The sequence below is a fragment of the Apis cerana genome, linkage group LG1, assembly GCF_029169275.1.
Source record: "Apis cerana isolate GH-2021 linkage group LG1, AcerK_1.0, whole genome shotgun sequence".
In the NCBI taxonomy this organism is placed as follows: Eukaryota; Metazoa; Arthropoda; class Insecta; order Hymenoptera; family Apidae; genus Apis; species Apis cerana.
In genome coordinates this window covers 24,268,364-24,291,430 of record NC_083852.1, presented here as the reverse complement: position 1 = coordinate 24,291,430, position 23,067 = coordinate 24,268,364, and the positions used below count along the sequence as shown (strand labels likewise).

Below are 23,067 nucleotides of genomic sequence, written 5' to 3'. Positions count from 1 at the left end.
TTTTTATAGGCGTAGATCGAACAGTCGATTCTGGATCAGTAGCGGAACAATGGAATAAACGTGTGGATTAGAGTGAAGATTTTTCGCGCGAGAAAACGATAAGACAAAGATTCTTTCTGGAAGAAACGTATTTGAATTGGTTGGAATAATTTTGCAGAAATAATTGACGCAGGAGAGAAGGAAGAGAATCGACATTCAGAATTTTAGAAATATCTCCGAGACGGGAAAACCATTTCCAACGTGGATACGCATCCACGTCGCATTAAACAAGGAACAAGACGTGTATCAGCCTTGATCTCTGCTTCGCAAACGTTCTTTGAAACGATCGCGATATTCAACGCGTTGGAGATGGAAAAATCCTGTTGAAAATTTCCACGGGCACGCGACGTTTGCGGTGTCACACGGCGCGTCTTTGAGTGGCTGTCGTGCCGAGCATCTTTTTCATCTCTGCTCTCGCAAAAACTTTCAATGTTTATGATCGTTTCGCTCAATTTTCTTCTCGTATTTTTTTCCTTTTCTTCTTTTTCATTCTTAGAAATAATTAGTTTTAATTGCTTTCCAGGTTTTTCACTCACTCGAAAAAAAGAAAAGAAAAGGAATATGTATGTATAAGAAACGTTTGCGAACCGCATTAACTCTTCGGCTTTCTCGTTTCGTTATTTTTACCCTTGGTGGAAAGTTTATCACGAACCTGTCTTTCGATGCGCAAGTTCTACAACACGTACAATGTCGTACACTGTTTATTTTATTAACTCGTTTAAAATCTTTTGCAGAGAAGCTTTGAAATTCGTATCGATTATACGATCAATTTTGTTTGATTTTTAGATTAAACACATTCGCGTTCCATTCCTTCCCTTCCGTATCAAAAATATATGCCACTCTTCTTCGCTAAACAGTTCTTCACTCGAATTTAAAAGAAGAAGAAAGAAGAAATGTCCGTAAAATCGAAACATATTTTCATCATATAAATACATCGAAGATGACAGATAGCGAAAAATATTTTCGCTCGGAGCGGAGAAGATGGAAAGATCACGTCACAAAAGTATCAATCTCCCTTAACGTTTATTTTATTCGAAATTTTTATCGTTGTTAGAGAAACTCCCCTTTCTTCCAGGCTTCGGATCTCCCTCGATCCTTCCCTGTCGCACACACACACGCGATGAAACATTCTCGCATCGAGAAGATCGCGTGCATCTTGTGCTGGCATTTAAATGCAAAACCGGAAGGCGCGACGAGAAGAATGGGGTTCTCGAGTGGTGGTCGAGTTTCGAGTAGGATCCTCGCCACGTGAAAAATGGCCACGAATGCACGCTCGACCCATTTGACAAGCCTGCTCTCTTTGACCCTTTGCGCTCCCTTCGACTTTTTCCAAGAGCTGTAGGCCGCTCGAAATAATTTTCCAATGTGAAATGTTTTATTATCATGATAATTATCGTTAATTGGGGATTCAACGAATTCTAGCACATCGGTTCGAAAAAGATTTAGATTTTTAGAAAGCTTTAACGTGTTAGAAGACGTTTCTAACGTGTGATTTATATACGCAGAAATTAATTATTTTTTTTATATTAAACTTGAAAATGAATTTTCTCCAAATGAATTTTGATACGTTGCTCGAACCACCGTGACTCGAGAACTCTCCTCTCGAGCGCAAAGGATTAATATTTGCGTTCGTGCGAAAGAGGAGATGAACTTTCTGTGTATTTTTGCGTGGTTGTTCGCAAGTTGCTTGCACGAAACTTTCTTTTGTTCGCCGTATAAAAAAATATCAGACGTCAAATAAGTTTAAAGCTCCAATTAGCTTGGCTCCTATTTTTCAATTTTACTTTCAGCATCTAATCTCGATGAAGAGTTCAAAAGAAACGTCAGATTCTTTTGTTCCCACTATCGAGAATATTTCTGATTGATATTTTTGAAATATCCTTTAATTTCCCTTCTAAATTTCCTCGAATTTCCAAGAGGCGGAAGAATTTCGCTCGCAAGGGAAAGGAAACGAGAGCGAGTTGGAAGAAGAAGAATTACGCGAAATCCTAGAACACGTCCTTAGGCGAGATTCCTTTGATCCTGGGAGACCTATCGACGCATCGAAAACGCTCGTTAAAACGGGTACCTCTTGCACGATAGCCGATTCCAAAGGGATCGTAAATCAGTGGGTATCGGTGCCGCTTGTCGCCTGGAAGGCGAAGAGGGGCTGAGAGGATCGTGAAAAGGAACTCGTGGATTGAAAATTTCGTTTATCGTAAGATCCGCTCGTGGAGCGTAATTTGAAAGGGGGAAGAGGAAAGTTTAGTTTCGCTCTTGTTGTCGATGGAATGTACGACGAGTGGGGAATTTGAATTTTAAAGTTATTCCACCCGAGGAGGAAGAATGATCGTGTCTCGCGTTCAATAAACTTTCAACTAACTCGACTCCATAATCTGAATTTTTCCTTGATCTACTTTTTATATTTATTATCCTAAATCCTTCGAAGCTAGCATTTCACGTACTTCACGCTCTAAAGAGAAACCATTAAACTGTCTAACTAAGCATGTAAGCAAAGATTATGCGGAAGATGATAGAAATAAGAATTTATAAAGATTCAATAAAGGGATTCAAGTGAGTCCATAATAATAACAGCCATTCGACTTTTCCAATATCTTTTTCGAAGGTAAAAGCGTCGGTAAGGAGAAATTATTTTACATTTGGAACTCCACGTTTTTTTTTTTTCATTTCCAATTAAACAAGATTATTCCCCCAAAAAAATACGATATTAGAATTCGCACGTTTATTCGCGCCAACATTGCCATTTCGAATAACCGAGTCGAGGACTTTTATTCCGTAAATCTGTCCACCGCGTGTCGGTCGAGTAACGCGATCGGAGAATAATCCACAGCGCGTGGATGCGCGGATCGAAATCATGGAGAAACGCGGTGGCACGCCAGCGGTTCTCGTGTTTCTAGGTTAGACGCGTTGAGGCCGGTTCATAGGGATGCACAAGGAGTAGTGCGCGACCCCATCGTTTCGATCGATAACGCCTGCCGCCTTATTCACCAATTTCGCAGTTGATCGTGGCCAAACTCTTCCATTATTCGACCATCGATTACTCGCTCGGATTAACCGAACAGTGTTTTCGGAAACGCTGGGGAGGGAGAGGTGTCGGTCCATGATTCGGATCGACACGGTCGTTTTAATCGGTGAGCTTGATTTATCCTTTGATATGATAGGACAGTTTTTCAAAGTTTCCAGTTTTTTCGGAAAATAAATTGTTTGGAGGGGGCACGTTGACCGGATGTATGTATGCATTTAATTTTGGAAATGATTTGATATACGTGTTTCTTTGCTAATAAGAATTATTTTTGAACTTTCATTGGAAGAATAATTCTTAATTAATTTCTAAATTTTGAATATAGAGGGGAGAAACTCGTTAATTCGGCCGAAATAACTATTTGAATCACAGTTGTTGCTTTTATATATTTTATAATATAATATACCAAATATTCAACAGCTTCCTCTAAAACTTTCCCCTAAACTCTAACCGTTCTCTCGTTCTCCCTATCGTCGACTCCATCAACTCGCTCCTCTTCCACAATCATTTATCTTCGTATCTTCGCGCGATGTTTATTATTAACACGTCTCAATTCCTGGCGCATTAAACTCGAAAGAAAAATTCGTTCCGTTCAAACTTTTCCTTAAATATCCGTTTAATATCCGGCTTCATTAATATCCCGAGCTGATCAAAATTAAATCCACTTTCACGCTTTCTTCGAACTTGCGACTTTCACGATTCGAGATAACAGATCGGAAATAAGAAGAAATCGGCCCAGCTCCTGTTACACGAATCGCTTGTTCCCCAACAGGTTCGAATAAATGGAGTTGTTCCACCCAGCGCGATTCATTCGCGCATCTATCTCTCTGACCCAAATACCCCCCTCTTCCACACCGATTCATTCGTCAAAAAAAAAATACACCTCCTCGAAATGAACCTCTCCCTCGCCTCTTACCGCGTGTTCCGCGTTTCATTGCGAAGTTGAAAAAAGAAGAAGAATAAGAGGAAGAAACGTTAGATTGGCGAAATTTTTCGACCGTGTCCACCGAGAATCACTCGAATTATTCGACTATAACGTATTCGACGAGCAATGGAAAAAAAAGAAAAGAGGGAAAAGGGGAGATTTTCCTGTTATGCGTTGGGTCGGGCTCGATCGAAGGTCGAACGATCGATCGGCGTGCGAAGTTTCGTCGGTTGTTTTCCGTGCGCATTACGGCGAACCATTAATTCGAATTAGAGCACATTTCACCGGCTCGAACAGCGTGTGCATATGTAGGTCAACCGTTCTCCTCCCGCGACACGTTTCGAGGAACAACCGACTGGCCAACCAACGAATCCTCGCCGAATGATAATAATTTTCTCCGCGCGCTGTCCTCCTCCTCCTTCTCCCCGGAGACGGCCAACTCTTTCCCTCTTCCGCTTTGCTTTTGTATCTTTGGCGAGGCGAGAGGGAGAAGGAGGGAGGGATTTTCATTAAGCTACCATTGAACTGGCTTCTTCGGGCTTGTGTTAACCCTCGTAAGTAAGGGTTAAACATACCGTGACCGGGTCAAAAGAGAAGAAGTATTCGTGCTAAATACTCGCGGATCTAAATCTTTATACCTGATTTATACGTGCATTAATTATCGATCGATGTTATATCAGCGACGATTTGAGAGAACGTTTGAATTTCTTTTTCGTGGCGAAGATGGAAGGAAAGATCGGAAGGAAATTGTCTTCTTTTTCGCAACAGAATCGAAGACCGATAAAAATAAATGAAAATGTCTCGCGCTGCGGCATTCCCTCGCATCCTAGGACAAGAAGAGGAATGGAATTGTAAATTCTGCTAATATTTCTTGTTCGCTCTCTCGTGTCCGAGGCCCCGACCCTTGAGAACCTTCTGCTGGGGAGAGAGGGGAAACTTGAAATATTTAAATAATCGCGTGGCTGAAGATTGGAACGGACATTTTCCAGCGGGGCGGTTTTTAAATAACTTATTTTCGACCGTGCATCGCCGATACGCGTTCTGCATTTACACCGTCCGTGGCTCGTCCATCCCGAGGGATGGGTCGATTGGTGGGATAAATCAGCCTAGCATGTTTATGTCGTTGCATCGTGCTTGCGTATTCTCCTTCCCTTTTTTCTTTCTTTCTCTCCCTTTTTTTCCCCTGGATTTTTAACGACGCGATAAAGATCCATAGATACACATACACGAGAGCAAGGAGAGTTCGTTAGAGAGGAAATTACGAATCTCTCTCTCTCGTTGGTTATACGCAACGATACGATAGATTCTCGAAATATTTATTGTCCGTTGTTGAATCGAGTTTGATTTAATGATGATTTTAATGGGGTGTTTATATCGGTGATTTATATCCGCGGAGATTTTTCATCGAGGTGTTCGCCAATCCTGTACACGAATTATGAAATCATTCGTATTTCCGGGAAATATAAATAACTCGGGAAGTTGATTCGTTAATTGTTTATGATGGTATGACGGAGGATGATGAAAGAGGCGGAAGATAAAAAAGTGTGAAATATATTTTGAATGCACGTTAAAACGACTACTACTGCTTGTTATATCGAAACTTTGCGGATGTGATTTATTACGCTCGAAATAAAAAAAGCGAAACATGCTTCTCCTTTTTATCCCCTTTCTTTTCGTTTCGATAAAATGTCCGCGATCTTTTTTCTCCTTTTTTCCTTGTGCGTTTTGAAAAGCGAACTAAGAAAAGGGTGGGTGTGTAAAGGTATTTCAAGTTTTAAATTAGAATTTTAAATTTTTCAAAAAAAATTTCTTTTCTTCCTCTCGGAATTAATTATCGAGGTATCGTGGAAAGGGTTGAAAACCGTTTTGCGATACGCGGAAAAATAAAAGCGGAAAGTTTGGAGAAAATTTGAAAGTTTATTCGAATAAAGAGGACGAATAGGTCGCGAATTCTTGTAATCCATTTCTGTTCCTTGCTCATTTCCGCTCAGATCCGTGCCATTTCATTTTCAACCATGTTTCTCTCCTCCCTACCCATAAATTTCCGCTCCGGATTTCGTTTTCCGAATTATAGTAACTTTGTTTGCGGATAAACTTTAACCTTCCGATGAAACGAATTACTGATATCCCGTGGAAAAATCGTATTTTCTTCCGAGAAATGCTCGATCGTCATCTAACGAGCGTACGAATTTTTCTTTTTTCGTTGAAGATTAAAAAAAAAAAAGAAAAAGAAAGAAAGCGTATCAATTATAAAATTTCATCTCTAACCGATGATAATGGATATTTTCTATTTCTCGTGGCGAAATGAAATATTGATCCAGCTCGTAATTGATTTACATTACATTGTATGTTTTATTAATTTAACATGGCGTTATCTCGACGTTAATAACACGTATGAAATCACGTATGAATATTTCTTTCCGAATCGCGAAAGATTCGCCTATATTCCATTAAATTCCATTAAATTAATTTAATATTTCAACATTTTGACGTGAACAATACGAATAAATCTACGTGTAAATTTTTCTCTCATCTCTCTCTTTCTCCTCTTCGTAACGAAGAGTTTAAGATAAACCAATTTCGCGTCATCCAAGAAAAATCGAAACGAATTCTTCGAGTTCGGACGGATTTCACAGGGATTTATTATTAATCTTCAAAGACTTTTCCTTATTTATAAATACGCGAAATATAGAAAATCGTTATTTTCTCGTCTCTAACGCGTTGTTTGGATTAAATTTGATTCAGCTTATCGGAGATAATTACTTGGCTAATATCGGTTAAATCTAACGGATAAATCTTATCTATCGTTGCATCATGTGATCGGCTACTCGATCATTCCTTTCAATCTGCCCGATCGAAACAATCGGGCGTATCATATCTATCGAACGAAATCGTGGAGCGAATCGACGAAAACGATGGAAACGACTTCAGAGAATATTTAAGAACGTAAGATAATCGATATTTATTTATCGATGGAACGATAAAAGGAATCACAAGACAATGGTTGCATCATCTTTGATCGCTAGTTACGATCGCGAATGACTTGCACTCTGTTAAACAGTAATAAATATATATTTTTTTTTTTTCATGGCTGAAAAGAGTAAATATTTTTCCGCCTGCGAGCACATGTTATTCAACGGTTGACAAGGAGTCAAGATTGTTTTTTTCAAAATTAAAATGATTTTTATACCGTAAGAAAATCACCGTGATAAGGAATACGTGTTAACCGATCAATAATTTTTGATGAATATTGTAAATGGAAATGGAACCGAATATACGATTATCGAAAAGTGAATCGATGAGAAATTCAATAATAACGCGCGTGTGTGAATACGAAAATATGAAATCTGTGAAAAATCGTACGAACAATTTCTTTTTTATCCCAAGTGTTATCCAAAATGTTTACCTTGGTCGTTAACGGGAGAAAATTCCTTCTTAAAACAAGAAGGAACACGCTCGAACGAGGTGGAAATATATTTAAAGAATTTATTTATAACTGGAAAGACTTTGTGAAGTGACGCGCATATTTTTTTTTTTGTACCCACAAACAAGTAACGTTACGCAAGCAAAGCTAAAACTATTATTCCACGAGTGCAACAACCTATTCGATTCGTCAACCGTTCAACATCCGCGGGTGTGTCGAACAAACAGTTTCTATTTCTATTTTTATTCCTTTTATCATTGAAACGTTAAAACGTCGAAGAAAATTTCGCATCGAAAATTGGGAAAAATAATGGAAATAATACAAATAATCGCGGGGAGAGTGTTTTCATTTAACGCGCGATTGAGAAAAACGTTTTTAAAATCTGTCCTTTTCTTCGTTCCTTTTAAACCTTCGTTCGTTGAAAACGAATATTATTCTTCGATCAGGGGAGTCGGGAATGGATCCAAATTTCCGTCCAAAAATTCCCGCTGGCTTGTAAGGAGGAGAGAGAGAGAGAAAAAAGGGCGCAAGAACCTCGTTGAATTTCAATTGGATCCGATCGAACGTCAAGACGAAAACTTTTTCTCCGGACGAGGATTGGAAAATATTGGGGGAGTCATTAGCGCTTTCTTCCAGGCGAAAACTCGAATTAAACGTTAAAAGTACACCTCTCCTTTATTGAGTTTGGCCAATAGACGTATTTTTCAACTAGTGCTCAGAAACAGAAAGGGAAGAGATTTCGACTCGATCGTTGTTTATTTAAAACACAAGCGATTCCCCTCGATTGAAAATTTTAATATTTCGGTGCAATTTTTACCGTGGAGTTTTCTTTCAAGGATGAATGAGAACTCACTAATTCTTCTTTTTAATGAAATCATTTAATTTCATTTCGTGTTTTTAACGTATCGTAACGTATATTTGCGATACGAAACATTGGACGAAAACATAATAAAGAAAGAATCGTGTTAGATAGAGATTTTGAATTGCAAAACAGGCGATGAATTGATTAAGCTTTCTACAACGTCCAAGTTTTTAATTTATGCATTAGATTTTTTCCTCCTCGTCCTCAAAGAAAAAGAAACTGAGAAGCGAAGATGTCTCATCCGAAAGATATTATTTCATCATAATCATCGTACAATTAACATTTTGTATCATTTGGAAGTAGAGTGGTCCTATTCGAATTTCCAAGCAAATTGTTTTCAATACGTATTTTTTCTACGCGCAGAACAAGCTTAAAACGAAACTAAATCTAAATTCCGAACGAATCCTTTGACAGCATCAACTTTGAGCCAGATATTAATGAAAAATGATACAATTTTCATCGTCTCGAGTAATCCTCTGAAGCAAATATCAATTACTCTTCCTCTTGATTAAATGTTGTAAGAATTTATTCGAGGAATTTACTTTCCTCGTCACATTTTTTCATAAAACTTTTTTCGCATTAATAAAAATATCCCTCTACGATATTTCTCCTCCCCAGAAACAAATCCCATTAGCAAAGGGGGGAGACTCGCTTGAAAACGGAACAGTTTACAAATAACGATCGATAACTTATTTTCCAAAAAACCGGCTATCGAGAATCTTGCGTTGCCTAGTTGCAAACGTAAAATAAACCCTCCTCCCCCTCGAGTTTCCATTCGAGATGGACAAATCGTTCCCTTTCGGTCGGAACGAACGAGTCTCCCATCCGAGGTTGCTCGATTTGCAGAAAATCCGTGGGAACGATGAAAGCTCGAAATCGATGGTTAAAGACGGCATCGACCCGAAACTTTGCCAGGCCGGTTCCAAACTTATCCTATTACGAGTTTTCCAACAGAAGGGGAGGGAAAGATGGTCTCTTCGAAGGGAAGGCATCGACAATCTCGAGGAAACGCATCGAATTTACACCGTGTGGATGGCGGAAGTCTCTCTAGTAACAATGTATCGAGAGATAATTCGGTGGGGTTCCTTTTTCAAAGGGTGTTTCGAATGTGAGGAAAGCGGAAGTTGAAGTATTATTTGATACAAAAGTCATAAGAGATTGTAAATTGTTGCGCGGACGGTTTGATTCGATTTTAATTTAATTGTAATCTCATTGCCACGGTGAATATAATAATAGTGGTTTAGTTAAAGAAAATAGAAGATACGCGAAATTAGGCGAAGTTAATCGTAGAATGGTTTCATTTTACAGTAGCGTTTTATATTAAATTACTTTGCAATCAAATTTAATCAACGTTTAATCAATATGCATGTTTTCAATCGTTCGACATATTGTGTAATAATTTTAATTAGCAACATCGATTTCAATTAATCTTTCGCGATTGTAGCCCCACGAGGGCTCAATGTCTCTAATCTCTCTCTCTCTGTTTCGCATCAAATATCAATTAACGAGCAGAAACGATTTGATTCGATGCACGGATTCTTCGAAACAATTTTTTTTATCAATTTACCAATAAGAACCAATCTCTGATCTCTTCACGATTACTCGATGAATTTTTCAAACGCGAAATATTGATGTTACATTTCACATGTAATATAATATAGTATAGTGACAAAAAATATTGATGTTTTACAGGAAAATCGCTCTAGTCATTATCCTCACGAGAGCCGGTTTGGATCTGGATCCGAACGCCTTGAAAAGATTGAAGATCACGGTCCCGAAACTCGGCCTAATACCGTGGCTGATCGAGGCGTTTGTCATAGCCATACTCACCAAGTATCTTCTTGATTTGCCCTGGATATGGGGTTTTTTCCTCGGAAGTGTGATAGCCGCCGTTTCGCCGGCGGTTGTGGTGCCTTGCCTCTTCAGGTTACGTTCCAAGGGCTACGGCGTTGCCAAGGTAAGAAAACCGTACGTCGCCTATATCTGTCCAATCAAATTCAATATTCAAACGCAATATTATAGGTCGATGTAGGATCAATATAAACGCTTAGGAAAGAAATTTTCGAGATTGAGTCTGTTGGAAAAACGAGTCGATCTCGTTTAACTCTTCGACACTTTCGAATTTACAAAAATATCCTTACCTTTCGATAGGATGCTAAATTTGTAACGAGGAATCTTTCTCTACAAATTATTTCACGAAGCAGGTACAACATACCTTAAAATAAACTTTATCTAAGTAAGAAAGAAAAAGCCAAACTCATAAAAATTGTCCGATAAATATCAATTACTGTCAGTTTCTAAATTAATTCTAATTTCCGACATTTCCAAATCAATCAAAAACTCGTCTTTCTACTCGAATCTTTCTCTAAAAATAGCTCGGTTCAAGCAAAGATTCACCAAGAAGAATTCCAATTCACTCGATAAAATGCATATCTCTAAACTTCGAATTCTACTCCAACTCTACTCTATCCTTCTTAAAAATAATTCAAATCGAAATCGTTTTCTCATCTAGCCACTTTAATCGACTCGTTCGAATCTGAAAATTTTACGTTCGCGCGAAAGTTGCATCTGTGTGGCTCGTTGCATTACATGCGGGAAAAATTCGTAGAGGGAAACAAGACTCCCTTCTTTCCACCCTCCTTCTGAGCTTGTCGCGAGCTCCTTTTCCCACCCATGGACGACCAACTTTCTTTCGAAACACGTTTAGAACGAGTTGCTTTTTCCCTTTTCCGTTTCCTTTTCCTTCCTCGCCCAATTGCGAAAGGGACGAAATTTCGTAAGCCCGGAGTTGCACGAATAAAATTACGGAGAAAAAATGAGTACGGAGAGGATTTTCATTTATTCATTTTTCAACTAATTATTTACCCCTTATTCTTTTACAATACATCTCTTTCTACGTATTGTATTATTATCGAGTGCAACGTATTTTTCTTCCTAAGAAAGTTTCGACAAAATAAAGATTTCCTTTTTTGGATAATCTTTCTCAGAATTCTTTTTTTTTTTTTTTCATGTAACGTGCAAATTCTAAAGTAGTTGGTTTCGTGCTCCTCTCGGCTTTACACGGTTTTTAATTGGTTAAACCGGGAGAATCGTTTGAAACGTTTTTGAAACGTTTCCAAGGATCGAGGCGTTTTCCGCCTCTGGGGATCGGAAAACCGGTGACGATAAATTCGACGAAGAACACCATTGAGCATGGACATGGATTAAACAGCATTCTGTAACCGCGGTAACTCACGGATCTCTGCGTTTCGGGGACATGAGATCTCGGCGGACATGGTCGCTTGAGAGGGGAAGGGGAGGAGGACAGAGGGGTGGAATTGGAGAAGAGCGGTGCGCAACTGATTAAAAAGGATCGCCAAGTTTCGACAAGTTTAACTTTGAATCAACGTTTAAGCTTGGATCAAACTGGGTGGTTTTTTTCTCGAGATCGATCTAGAATTTATTTTCTTTTTTTTTTTTTTCTTCGAATCTGGAACTTGGAGAAAGGAGGGGGCAAAGGGATGAACTCGGTGGGTACTGGAGAATATTTTATTTTCAATTAGTTGGAGAAGAGAATGCAATTTTATCTTTTTTTCAACAGAACTCGGTCTCGAATTCAAAGGATTTCTGTTTACCTCGCATTAGACGGGATTACAGGTTGAACAACGTTTCGTAATTAGATCAGAGTATCACGGGATGGTGAATTTAACCGGTCATTCCAAGTTTATACTATTAGCTACGGATATTGATCGTTAAAAATTACAGTTTACAGAAGGAACTCACCATTTGTAAATTCCTTTATACTTTCTGCATCTTCGTTGCAGAGATACAAATGCAAACAAAAATTTCTCGCCCGTATTCCCTATATTACTCTTATATTTTATATTTATCCTATAAATAAATCCACGAAACGATTCCCAGTTTCTCTTTCTTAACTTTTTTTTTTTGCAATTCACAGCGAATTTTGAATGGATCCAATTTTTGTATCTTTACCTTATCTTTTTTTTGTTAATCCTCAACGCGTCAACAACAACTCACCAAGAGTGTAACAACTTATCCCCTATTATCGAACTTGGTTCTTTTTCCCCGTTCGTTCGTTCACCCCTTCGTCGTTCGAATATAAAATCATGAAAGGGAACACGGTCGGATAATCGCTAAAGACAATCTCTGAAACACACCTTTGAGACTCGAACCCGTTTTATATTATAAAGGCTGTCGAAAATATGGTTCGTCGATGACCGGGGCGGAGGTAATCGATATTCAGACAGGGGTGGCGAGGCCTTTATTCGCGGGACCTTTATCCTTGCCTTCTTGGAATGGGCTGTCAGTAACAGTTCTTATTGACAAATCGACGTATTCATCAAATCTCGGGACGCGAGAGAATTTCAATGAATGGCTAATTGAATACCGCAGGCGTCTGACCATAACGATCCACCGACTACTTACCCCGCGTTCCAACTCCGATTCGACGAAATTTCGACGAACGATAACGGTTCATCGTGCGGGATAATCGAGTCGATGATTGTAATCGGAGAGAATATTATAAAATCGAATTTATTTGCGTTGAATATAAAGAGATAACGTATCAGAAATAAGGGGTATAATGTTAAGATCGTATTTTTATCGCGATGAGTAAGTTGGAAAGTTGTGCAATTTTCGTCTTATATTTTTAAGAGTGATTCTGCTATTTTTAATAGCTTTTAGCGTACGATTGAAATGTGGAGGAAATAAATTGGATTGTTGTCGCGCGGATATTGAGAATACTTTTAATATATATATATATATATGGGCGAGAACAAGGAGCAATTAACGTAATGAAAGTAAGTACAATAAATTCGCGTGGAAAAGTGAAAATATTTAAAAAAAGGGGGCGTTAAAGTTTCACAACGATAATAATCCTTTTCTTCTTTCTACGCGAGAAAAATAACGTCACGTGGTGTGTATATCGAGCGTTAATTAATTGTTTAGCAGGGTGAATGCGAGGAAGTGAACGAAACTGGTTCCATTTAACAAGAAAATGAAAGAATTATTATCGACGAATTGAAATTAACGATATTCCTTTTTCCACAAAGCATTTCCAAGCAGATTAATTTTTATTATCCCGTAATTAGTTTGATGTATCTCAATAATTTGCAGAAAACCGTGTAATTTTCGAGCATACGGCCTTCGTTAAGCTATTAATTAATTAGCACAAGATTTACACGAGTCGTTGGATCGAGAAATAACAAAGTAATTGTCGAAGAAAACGCATTTCAGAGTGTCCTACTTTTCTTGAAAAATAAGTCGATCGATAAATTTATACGTTTCGAATAATAACATTTGAAATAATAATAATAATAATTGGAGAAACTCAAAAATCTTCCTTCCGAAAGATCATCGATTTCTAAACTTTAGAAAATTTCTTAATAAAAATAATTAAGGTTTGATGATCGCATACATCGAGGATTAATCTAACAAAAAATACCCATCGATATTCGAATCTGTACACCGTTTACCGTACAATTTCCCCAATTTGCCAAAACGATTTTCGAAACAATTAGATTAAGTAATTAACGGTCAAAGTTAACGGACAAAACCGCACTCTGAGGCCACTTCTAGTCTCGACGGACAACCGAGCTGCAGTGCAAGTGTGTATCCTCGAAGACGCAATCCTATTTAAAATGATAATGTCGGAAAATAGTAGCGAGAACGGGCGGAGTGGAAGGTTGGTGGGCAAAAGAGGAAGAGAGGATAGAGGAAGCAGTGGGTGGGCTTAAATAATTCAGTTTAGAAAATGGAGTGGAAGCTGTTTGAAGAGTGCAAAGGCCATTCCTGGGAATGTGATATTCATGAGCTGAAAGATCTAGACGGAGGGAGGGGGAGGTTTTTTGTTTATTTCACGGGGTTGCGGTGGAAGAGAAGAAATTGAACGCTTTGTCAAGAATGTGCCGCGTAATTCGCATTACCCCGCCAAAGATCAAAGAGGAGCCCTCTTTACGTACCGTTGTTTCCTACGACGAATCAAGATGAAACGTTTTCAAGGGAAAGTGGTAGCTCGATACGGAAATCGTCGAACTTTCCTCCTTCCTTCACTCTTTGCCTCTCAATTCGCTCGTCGTATTTCTAAATAGCCGTGTTTCCGCAGAAACTTTCTCTCTAGGTTCGGAACAGGCTTTTTGTTACAATTGTGGAGAGACAGGGTATAAGAAACCTCGTTAATCGTTATTCGCTTCTTTTTAGAGCATTTTTAATTTATTACTCAAACAGAAGAAATTTAAACCTCGTCCTTCGAATATTTTATTACTTTTCACATCTTATAGAATCGGCGCTCCGAAATAATTCCAAATAAGAAATAAGAGACGCATCCGTAAATCGTAAACGGCACCCTTTTCCACTCCACAATTCCATAATTTAACAAAATTTCCATTGATTAATTTTGCATTAAACAACAACAATTTCGCAAATTGTCGACTCGATCCTTTATACAAAATTCTTCTGCTGAAGCGACAGAGTGGAGAACGCGACACAAAATTATAAGTAAGCGGAATTTTAGCGATTCTCCGATGCGAGAAGAAAGAAAGAAAGAGAAAAAGACAATGAAGAAAGGAAGGAAGCGAAACAAAGCGAATCGCTGACCAGTCGAAAACGTTTGTCGATGGAACCGCGATTTCGATCGAGGAGAAGGCAGGCGAACTCCCGTACCAGCCATCGTGGCTTCGGATCGCTTTTCCAAAAGAATCCACCCTCTTCTCTCGTTTAATCCCTCTTCCCGTCATCTTCCACCCCCTCCCCCTTTTCATCCATCAAGCCGGATTATTTTCACTGACCTCGCCTCCAACTTCCTTAATGGTTTTTTCAAGTTAGGGGATCTGATTGCAACCGATAATGAGGTTGCCGAATCGCGAATGTTGGGAAAATAAGGGATCGATGAAAGATACGTCGATTCCTCGAGAGGATGGTTAATAATTCTTTTCCTCCTTTCTTTCCCCGCTTGGCTTATCTTTTGTTTGAACAATCTCTTTGAAAAAATCTCCTCCAACGGTTTGAAGAATCTTTTATTGGGAGGGAAAGGTTTTATTCGAACGTGATCTTCGTGCGCGATTATCGTAACGATGTTTTGTTTGAAGGTCCTTTGTAACGCCGTTATATCGAATCGAAATCGCAAATATAAAAGGAATGAGAAGAATAAGTTAATAAAAACATTGGCTGTGCGCACAGAATATGACATAATAACATAATAACCTATAGTTAAAAATTTCGAATAAAGTTAATTCGAGTAATTACTTATTAAAATGTGCGTTGCCAATTGCTTCGACGAATTATCACAACTGCGAAAGAAATATCGAAGTATCGCCCGGTCGAAACTCTATGCAAATAATAAGAAAATTGCATTTTTCTTTCTTTCGATGATCGTTTCGAATTACTCGCTCACTCGATCAATTCCTTTTCCCAGGGCATCCCAACTCTGATCATCGCCGTGTCTGGAATCGATGACGCAGCATCAGTGGCGATCCACGGAATTATACAGAGCATTATGTTCTTCCCGAACGCGATACTCTGGTATCAAATCCTGCAGGGACCTATCGCCATCGTTGGAGGTCTCGGATTCGGCGTCCTATGGGGTTGGTTGGCCAAGTACGTTCCGGAAAAAGGAGACGTGAGTAATCTGGTTCACCTTCTTTTAATCCCCTCCCCCTTTTTTTAATCGATTCTATTTTTTTTCTTTTTTTTTTTTTCTTTTCTTTTATCGACGAGCATAAGAATAAGAAAACCTTTGAGGATATCCTCGAGAGTGTTCTTCACGTTCGCACCTTCTTTTAATCCCCTCCTTTCCTTTTTTTAATCGTCGTCGATTAATCGATTCTATTTTTTTTTCTTTTTTACTTTCTTTTATCGACGAGCATAACAATAAGAAAGCCTTTGAGGAGATCTTGGAGGGTGTTTTCCACGAGAGTGAAAATTAATAAAATAATAATTAAACTCGGTGGAGGGGAGAAGGCTTATCCTCGACGCGCGCGCTTTATTAGATTTATTAATGTTACGGGAAGAGGCAATGAACGTATCCAAACTACCAATAATTCTCTGTTTATAAATTCCTCTCTAAAAAATCTTTAGTCGAATTTCGCCAAGTCAGAACTATTACGTGTGCAAATAATTTCCTCTTTTTTTCTTTTCCAAATTCAAGATTTTATTACAAGATTGATCAATCGAATAGATGCTGCTTGTCAATTCTTTTTGCATTTGGATCGGATTTTCGTCGAACTTTCTCGATACTCGTCCTCCAAATTAAAATTTTGAATCTTTGCTACCACTTTTTCCACGTTCCACGTAAGATACAGCGTGTTCTCCCAGCACAAACCATTTCGATAGCTTCGATTTCCTAAGCTGGAACGAAAAAATAAGCGAACGATATTGAAATTGTTTCGTAGGAAACTGTTAGAGCGACTCTTAAAAACGAAAGAACGCGCCACGAAATAATTCGAATTAAATAAGAATAAATAAGTCACGATCGTAGAGAAAAAGGAAGAAAGGAAGTTATTTGTGCACCTAATAAATCGAGCTTTGTCGAATCGTGGCTCCCTCGGCTTGCGATTATCGTAAGAAGATTCGTTGCCAAATCGTGGAAAATATATGCGTAGCATTTAATAGGTTTCTTAAATGTCGTTGGCGTTGTTCGCTAGCCGTGTTTCGACCGTGATTCTCCTCGATTTATCGCCGCAACGATGGAGAGAAAGGATATCCATTGGCGAATTTTCTGCTCGATACGCAATTTGCCTCGCGAAATTATGGGATTGATTCGATGAAACGAGAAAGCATTTTCTATTTGCCACTTTCTCTTACTCTTCAACGCGCAACATTCGATCGAAGATGGAGAATTTTCGCTCGATGCAAATTTCGTTTCGCGCGAATTCTTGGGAGAAATTGCCGAGGAAATGGATAATTTGGATAACTTTCTTTTTTTCAGTATCATCTCTGGTGAAAGAATACTTATTTGTTACGTAAATAAATTTATCGAATATTTTTTCCCGAGATATATAATTGGGTATACATGTGCACTGATGAATTAGTCCAAGTTGAAAGATTGAAATTTGCTCGTGTGCGGAAGTCGTCTTGGATATTAAAAATAAATTCTCTTATACGAATTTCTATGAATCTATTATCATATTATTGGTCAATTTTGCCTTTAACTTTTCAAGATTTAATAAATAACGAGGAGACTTCAATGGACAAAATTTTAGCCGTTGAAGTTAAGAATAAACTTGGATAAGTTGGCCGAATAGTTTATTATTCAAAACTTGGATTAATTGAAACGATCCAAATATAGGAAGAACGGTCAATTATAGCGGCTGATGAATAAACGTTACTCGAGCATTTTAAATAAAATTATTGCTCAAAGTAATTTTTCAATCGAATTCTGCTCATGAAATTCCTCCGTTATAAAAAAATTTACAAATTTGCTTACATTTTTATTTTCAATACGTACAAAGTATTCGTAATTTGACATTGTTGTTTCACAATACCTGGAGAACTTACAAGTAGCAATAGTCGCTGCATAACTAACCAGCTTACCGCAATACTCTCACCAATAAACCTCGATCTTAAGCATTCTCGGTTCAAGGAAACTGTAACTCAGTCACAAAGACAGAATCCTCGAGAAAAAATAATTTTATCGTGTTCGCTTCGAGCGAAAATAATTGCTTACCTCGCAAAGAATAAATTCTCCAGAAAAAAATATATATTCTCGTCAATTCGAATATCTCTATCATCGTTCCTTCAAGAAAATTGCTACTTGTTGTAAAAATTAAATCTTTCGGAAAGAAGTACTTTCAATTCGAGCAAAATTATTATTCTCAACGATAAATTTCGACCATTCTCACTCGAAGAGAAATTACTCCCAAAGATTAAAGGAAAAAATACTTTCGATTCGTTTCGAGCAAAATCATTAATTTTCAAAACCAGTAAATTCTCTAGAAAAAAAAAAAATAATAATTTCAATCGAGTTGGAGCAAAATTGCCATTAGATTAAATCCTCCTTCAGAAAAATAAGGAAGGAGCTCGATCATTTTTCCGCCCGTAAAAGAATACGAGCGGTCCTTTAAAAAATTTCGTAGATTGTCGATAATTCTTGAAGCCAGTTTCGTTCTTACGACTACACCTCGATTCGAGCTGCGCGCTTTAAAATGATATTGCAGGCGTCGTAACGTTGTTTTCCCCACTCGTCACTCCTCTATTCGCGATGATTCACGATATCGTAACCACTTGACCCGATCCACGTGCAATAAAAAATAACGCTTTGGCACGCGGCCGCCTCGATTCCGCTCTTTAACGCCAAACCGACGCTCGAAACAAGCCGAGTGAAACCATCTCGATACGATACGACTGCCAATAGAGCCGTTGCAAGCTTGGTTACGCTTCGAAACGGGATCAACGAGCCACCTATCTTTTTTTTTTTATTTTTTCCTTTTTTTTTTTCAAACGAAAGAGTCTCGAGAAGCTCGAGAAAAATTGGATCGATTTTTTTTTATTATTATTATTATTATTCCTCTTTGATCTTGTGCGCATTGTTTCTATAATCCTTAAAATGGTAGTTTTTTTTTTCTTCTTTAACGCTTCTTCCATCGATTTTGTTGGTTTTCGATCATCGATCGATTGTGAGGAATTATCGATCAATTGTGAATATTAATTATCATATATAATTTTATATTTTTTCTTTATATCTCCCTTACACTTTCCCTTACAAACTTAATATACTTAAATATTGATTTTCGTTATTGATTTTTTCTTCTCCCTCATCTTCCCTTCAGAGTACGATAAAAGTTTCTCGCGAAAGATATTTTATATTCTTGGGGGATGTCAGGGGAGAAATTCAAATGGTTGAGGATCAACATTTTAAAAAACGATACTGTTTTAAGTAAGAACCCATTCTTATTCCAAGCGAAATATAGTCGCGAGCCTCTGAACTTTCATTCCCTCACGTGTCTTAAAGTTTTCTCTCTCTCTCTCTCTCTCTCTCTCTTTCATCCCACGCACGTTTATTCTTTACGATTCTCGAGATACTTCGCAAGACCATTCTGTAGATACTTTAACGCTTCCTTAAGAGATTTCTCCAAATCGATATCTCGCGCGAAGAAACTTCGTTATTGATAAATATTATTAAGCTTTAACTATCTACCGGCCAGAGTTTGGTCGGAGTAAAGTCTAATTCATCAAAGGATAGACAGAATATAACTATAGAATATATGTGCTGCGGAATATAACGTAGTCTCTCATTTTTCATTTTTAAGTTCTAATAATCCTTAATCATAATCTACCTTCTACTTCGAGAGGTAGTAAAAAAAAAAAGAATACTCGTAGTAAAAATAGTCTATTCACGACGAGAGCGATAATAATAAATGTCACCATTATTGCCCCAATGATTAGACTTTTCATGGCTTCATCCTAGTCATCGCATTAAGGAGTACTAAAAAAGGAAGAAAATTAATACTCCTTCCTTCATTTTTCCAATAATCAAACTTTCTATAAAATGTCACGATCGATTAAAGAAGAAGAAGAAGAAGAAGAAGAAGATAATGAAAATGAATATTCGATGGCAGCCCTTTTATCGCCGCAGAAATCGAACTGCACTAAAAAAATATATATATATAAGCAAAACACATCGAGCAAAATCTTCCGAATCTTCAATGAACCGAAGAGAAATCCATCGAGAGATCATCAAGACGACTCTGACTCTCGTGGTTGTGATACCATTTTTCATCATGGCGAAGGAGCTTTGCAGAATTTATTATTACTCGCCTCGTGTTTTCCACGCAATTTACGCCCTCAGACCTCCACGCAAATTGTACGTTATCCATCATGGCGCTGTTCAATTATCAATTCCGCGCCGTCGACTTATTGCGCTCCTCGCGGCCGATAATTATCGACTCGCATCGTTAGCGGATGTTGTTTCCTTCCTTTCGTTGCGAACGGAAGTATATCCTACCTTGGACGAGATACCTCCAAGCCGATGTTATATCCTTTATGTAACGCTGTGAAATATATATATATATGTATACGATTGCTTCACACGAGATATTCCAAGTACAATTTCTTTTTTAATTCCGTCACTGGATTTTCAAATTTTTTTTTTCAAGGGGACGAAATAAAAAGGCTCGATTTTTTCGTTCTATAGTTTCATTGATCTGTAAAAAGGAATCGGTGAAATTGTATCGAAAATTGAAGAATTTGTGCAATCGATTAGTAGTAACCTGAATTATTCGTCGAATTAAGAGTAGAATTGATTTCCAATCTCCGCCCTAATAAATTCGAATTATTACATATTTGTAGAATTGAGTTAACAATTAAATTAAAATGTATTTTACGCGGGGAAAAAAAGCGAACGCAGAAATATTCATCAAAAATATATTCTCGATGTGTCGAGATATAAAATAAAAAAATTTGAAAAATACGATATCAATCATATATATATGTATATATACGCACACACACATTGGATTTAAAGTACAGTGGACTTTTTTCTACTCCAATCCAGAACTCGAGTAATCAACGGAAGTAAGAAACTGGAATCCGTTCATCAACGGTATCGATCAAAGTCTGCGGCGACAATCAACTCGGTCTTCCTAAAAATTCCTCGGAGCTGAGAGCGAGGGGGGGAAGAAAGAAAGAAACACGGATCTAGCCCGACACGATTTCCCGGCTAGCGATTAACCGAAGCTTAACACACAGAGTTTCAGAATAAACCGAATGACGGGGCGATATCTTTCGAAAGGCGATGGACAAAAGGCGGCGAGCCGAAAACCGTCGTCGCCGCTGAATCGAAAGCGTGGGGAGAGGAGGAGGGATCGGGAATTCTCCTCCGGCGATCGTTGAAATTTGCTTCTTCCAGCCGCGCTCTGCACGAGTCTCTGTCCAGAGAGTTGTGGCTCTGCCAACGGGGAGAAAGGGTTTGGAAAAAGAAGAGAGAGAGAAAAGCGGGGCAGTGGGTCGATCGACGAGATAGCAAGGATTTCCACCCTTTTTCCTTTCCCCTCTTTCAATTCCTGCCCTAGCCTCCAAATGCTCGTCTCCCGTGCACACGCCGGAAAAGGATTTTTCCCCCTTTTTTTCCTTCTTTCTTTCTCTCTCTCTCTCTCTCTCTCTCTCTCGCTTTTCTTTTGCGCTTGATCGTGGAGGGGGTTGCATTGAAATTTTTCGTTCGCACGGTTCGTTAAGGGTGAAGAGAGAGAGCAAGGAGCAATCTTTTTCCTCGTGTTTGGATATTTTGTTCGGGAAGGTGGACAGGGTTGGATTCTGGACCAGTTGCTTCTGACCTGGTTTTTCTTTTTTTCCCCTTTTTTTGCGGGAGGGAGAATGGCGTCGTTTTCGGGGGTCGTGGAAATTTGGCCGGGAGCTCGGCTTGGTTGGAAGAAACTTCGTTAAGGGCGCTCGAAGATTTTTCCTTTTTCTTTTTTTCTTTCTTTTTTTTTTTTTCTGTTTTCTAGAGATAGATAGAGTTTGTCGCTTGATTTTGGTTTTGGCGGAGCGTTGTTTTAAAAATTCCTAGGTCTTTCTCGAAGGTCTTTTTCGATTCATCGTATTCCAGATTTATATCGGCGAATTATTGTTGCGTTAAAACGGTTGTAATTTTGTTTCCTTTTTTTTTTTATTAACGCGGTTACGTTTTATCATTCGTTAAATTGTTGCTGCGCAAAATGTTTGTTAACAAAGTTGTTAATTAAACGGCAATCAATTACTCGACTGCAGGCTGATGCAGATGGAATTTCTTGTTATTTTTTTTTCTTTTTTTTTTTTTTTTTTTTTAACAAAGTTTATATCGAAAACTCCCCCCCTTTCGCGTGATTAATTACTCCTGAATAATTCCCTTTCGTTACATTCGGTAAATTTTCAAAATATTCTCATTCTTCCCTCTCGTAAATTAAAATTTATATTATTAAAAGGGAATTAATTTTATTTGCTCGAAATATAAATTTAATTGATCCGAAAAATATTTCATCCGTTGTTTAATTGATTGTTTGTTCGAAAAACTTTCTCATCTTTTTTTTTTATTGCGCTGATTAAAGCAACAAATAGTTATAGAGAGAGATGGCTACTGCCAACTTCATTCAGGGAACAGTGAATGGCAATTAACGTATCGTAAACCCGAATGGATGTTAAACACCGACAAGCATACCCAAAGATTTATGGGTCAGTTTCTCAGGATTAAGAGATCTGTGCATCAACATCCTCGGTGCATAACATCGTTGCATATCACGTTTGCAACATTTTGCAATGGTATATCAAGTTTGATCGTCTTAAACATTTTTGCTGTCATAATTTAATTTTTTTATAAAATTGTATTATTGTACGTATCTTTTTTTTTCGAATCGTTGTTAAAAATCGATGCATTAATTAGAAGCGAAAATATTGAGTCTAAGAATGAGTTATAGTATTATTAACTAAAATATAAATTTTTGGTTCGGAATTTGAAATTTCCTTTTTTTCTTTTTTTTGTAAGTCTGTGAAATTTTATTCATCCAACGTTTGTAACGTTTGGTGTATTAATCGTGCTGTTCAAACGTGATAAAATATTTGATAAAATATTAAAGAAAACAGGATGAAAATTGAATGAAAGTTTCTGTTATTTTTGTGGAATATTGTTTTTAACGTTATTCGTTGGGAAAAACCTGTCAATAGATGGTTTTCCTATATAGAGGGTGGAAACAATCAAAAACTCTTTTTTGCACTTTTTTTGCGTCCCCTAGGTAGTGTAGAATCATTGTGGCTACGCTACAATGTAGCCATGAAAAGATCTCTTGAAACTCGAAACATTTACAACTTTTCAAATGAATATTTCGGAAAAA

General features: G+C 37.9%; 1 protein-coding gene across 3 annotated transcripts in view; it reads left to right on the top strand.

Moving 5' to 3' along the window:
* Window positions 1–23,067, top strand: part of LOC108002079 (sodium/hydrogen exchanger 9B2) — a 113,214-nt gene that overhangs the window by 53,794 nt on the left and 36,353 nt on the right. For all 3 annotated transcript variants that reach the window (XM_062086996.1, XM_062086994.1, XM_062086995.1), the window contains 2 exons: window positions 9,965–10,229; window positions 15,684–15,887. In XM_062086996.1, the coding sequence (XP_061942980.1) occupies window positions 9,965–10,229; window positions 15,684–15,887 (469 nt within the window). The remainder of the gene's footprint in view (window positions 1–9,964; window positions 10,230–15,683; window positions 15,888–23,067) is intronic.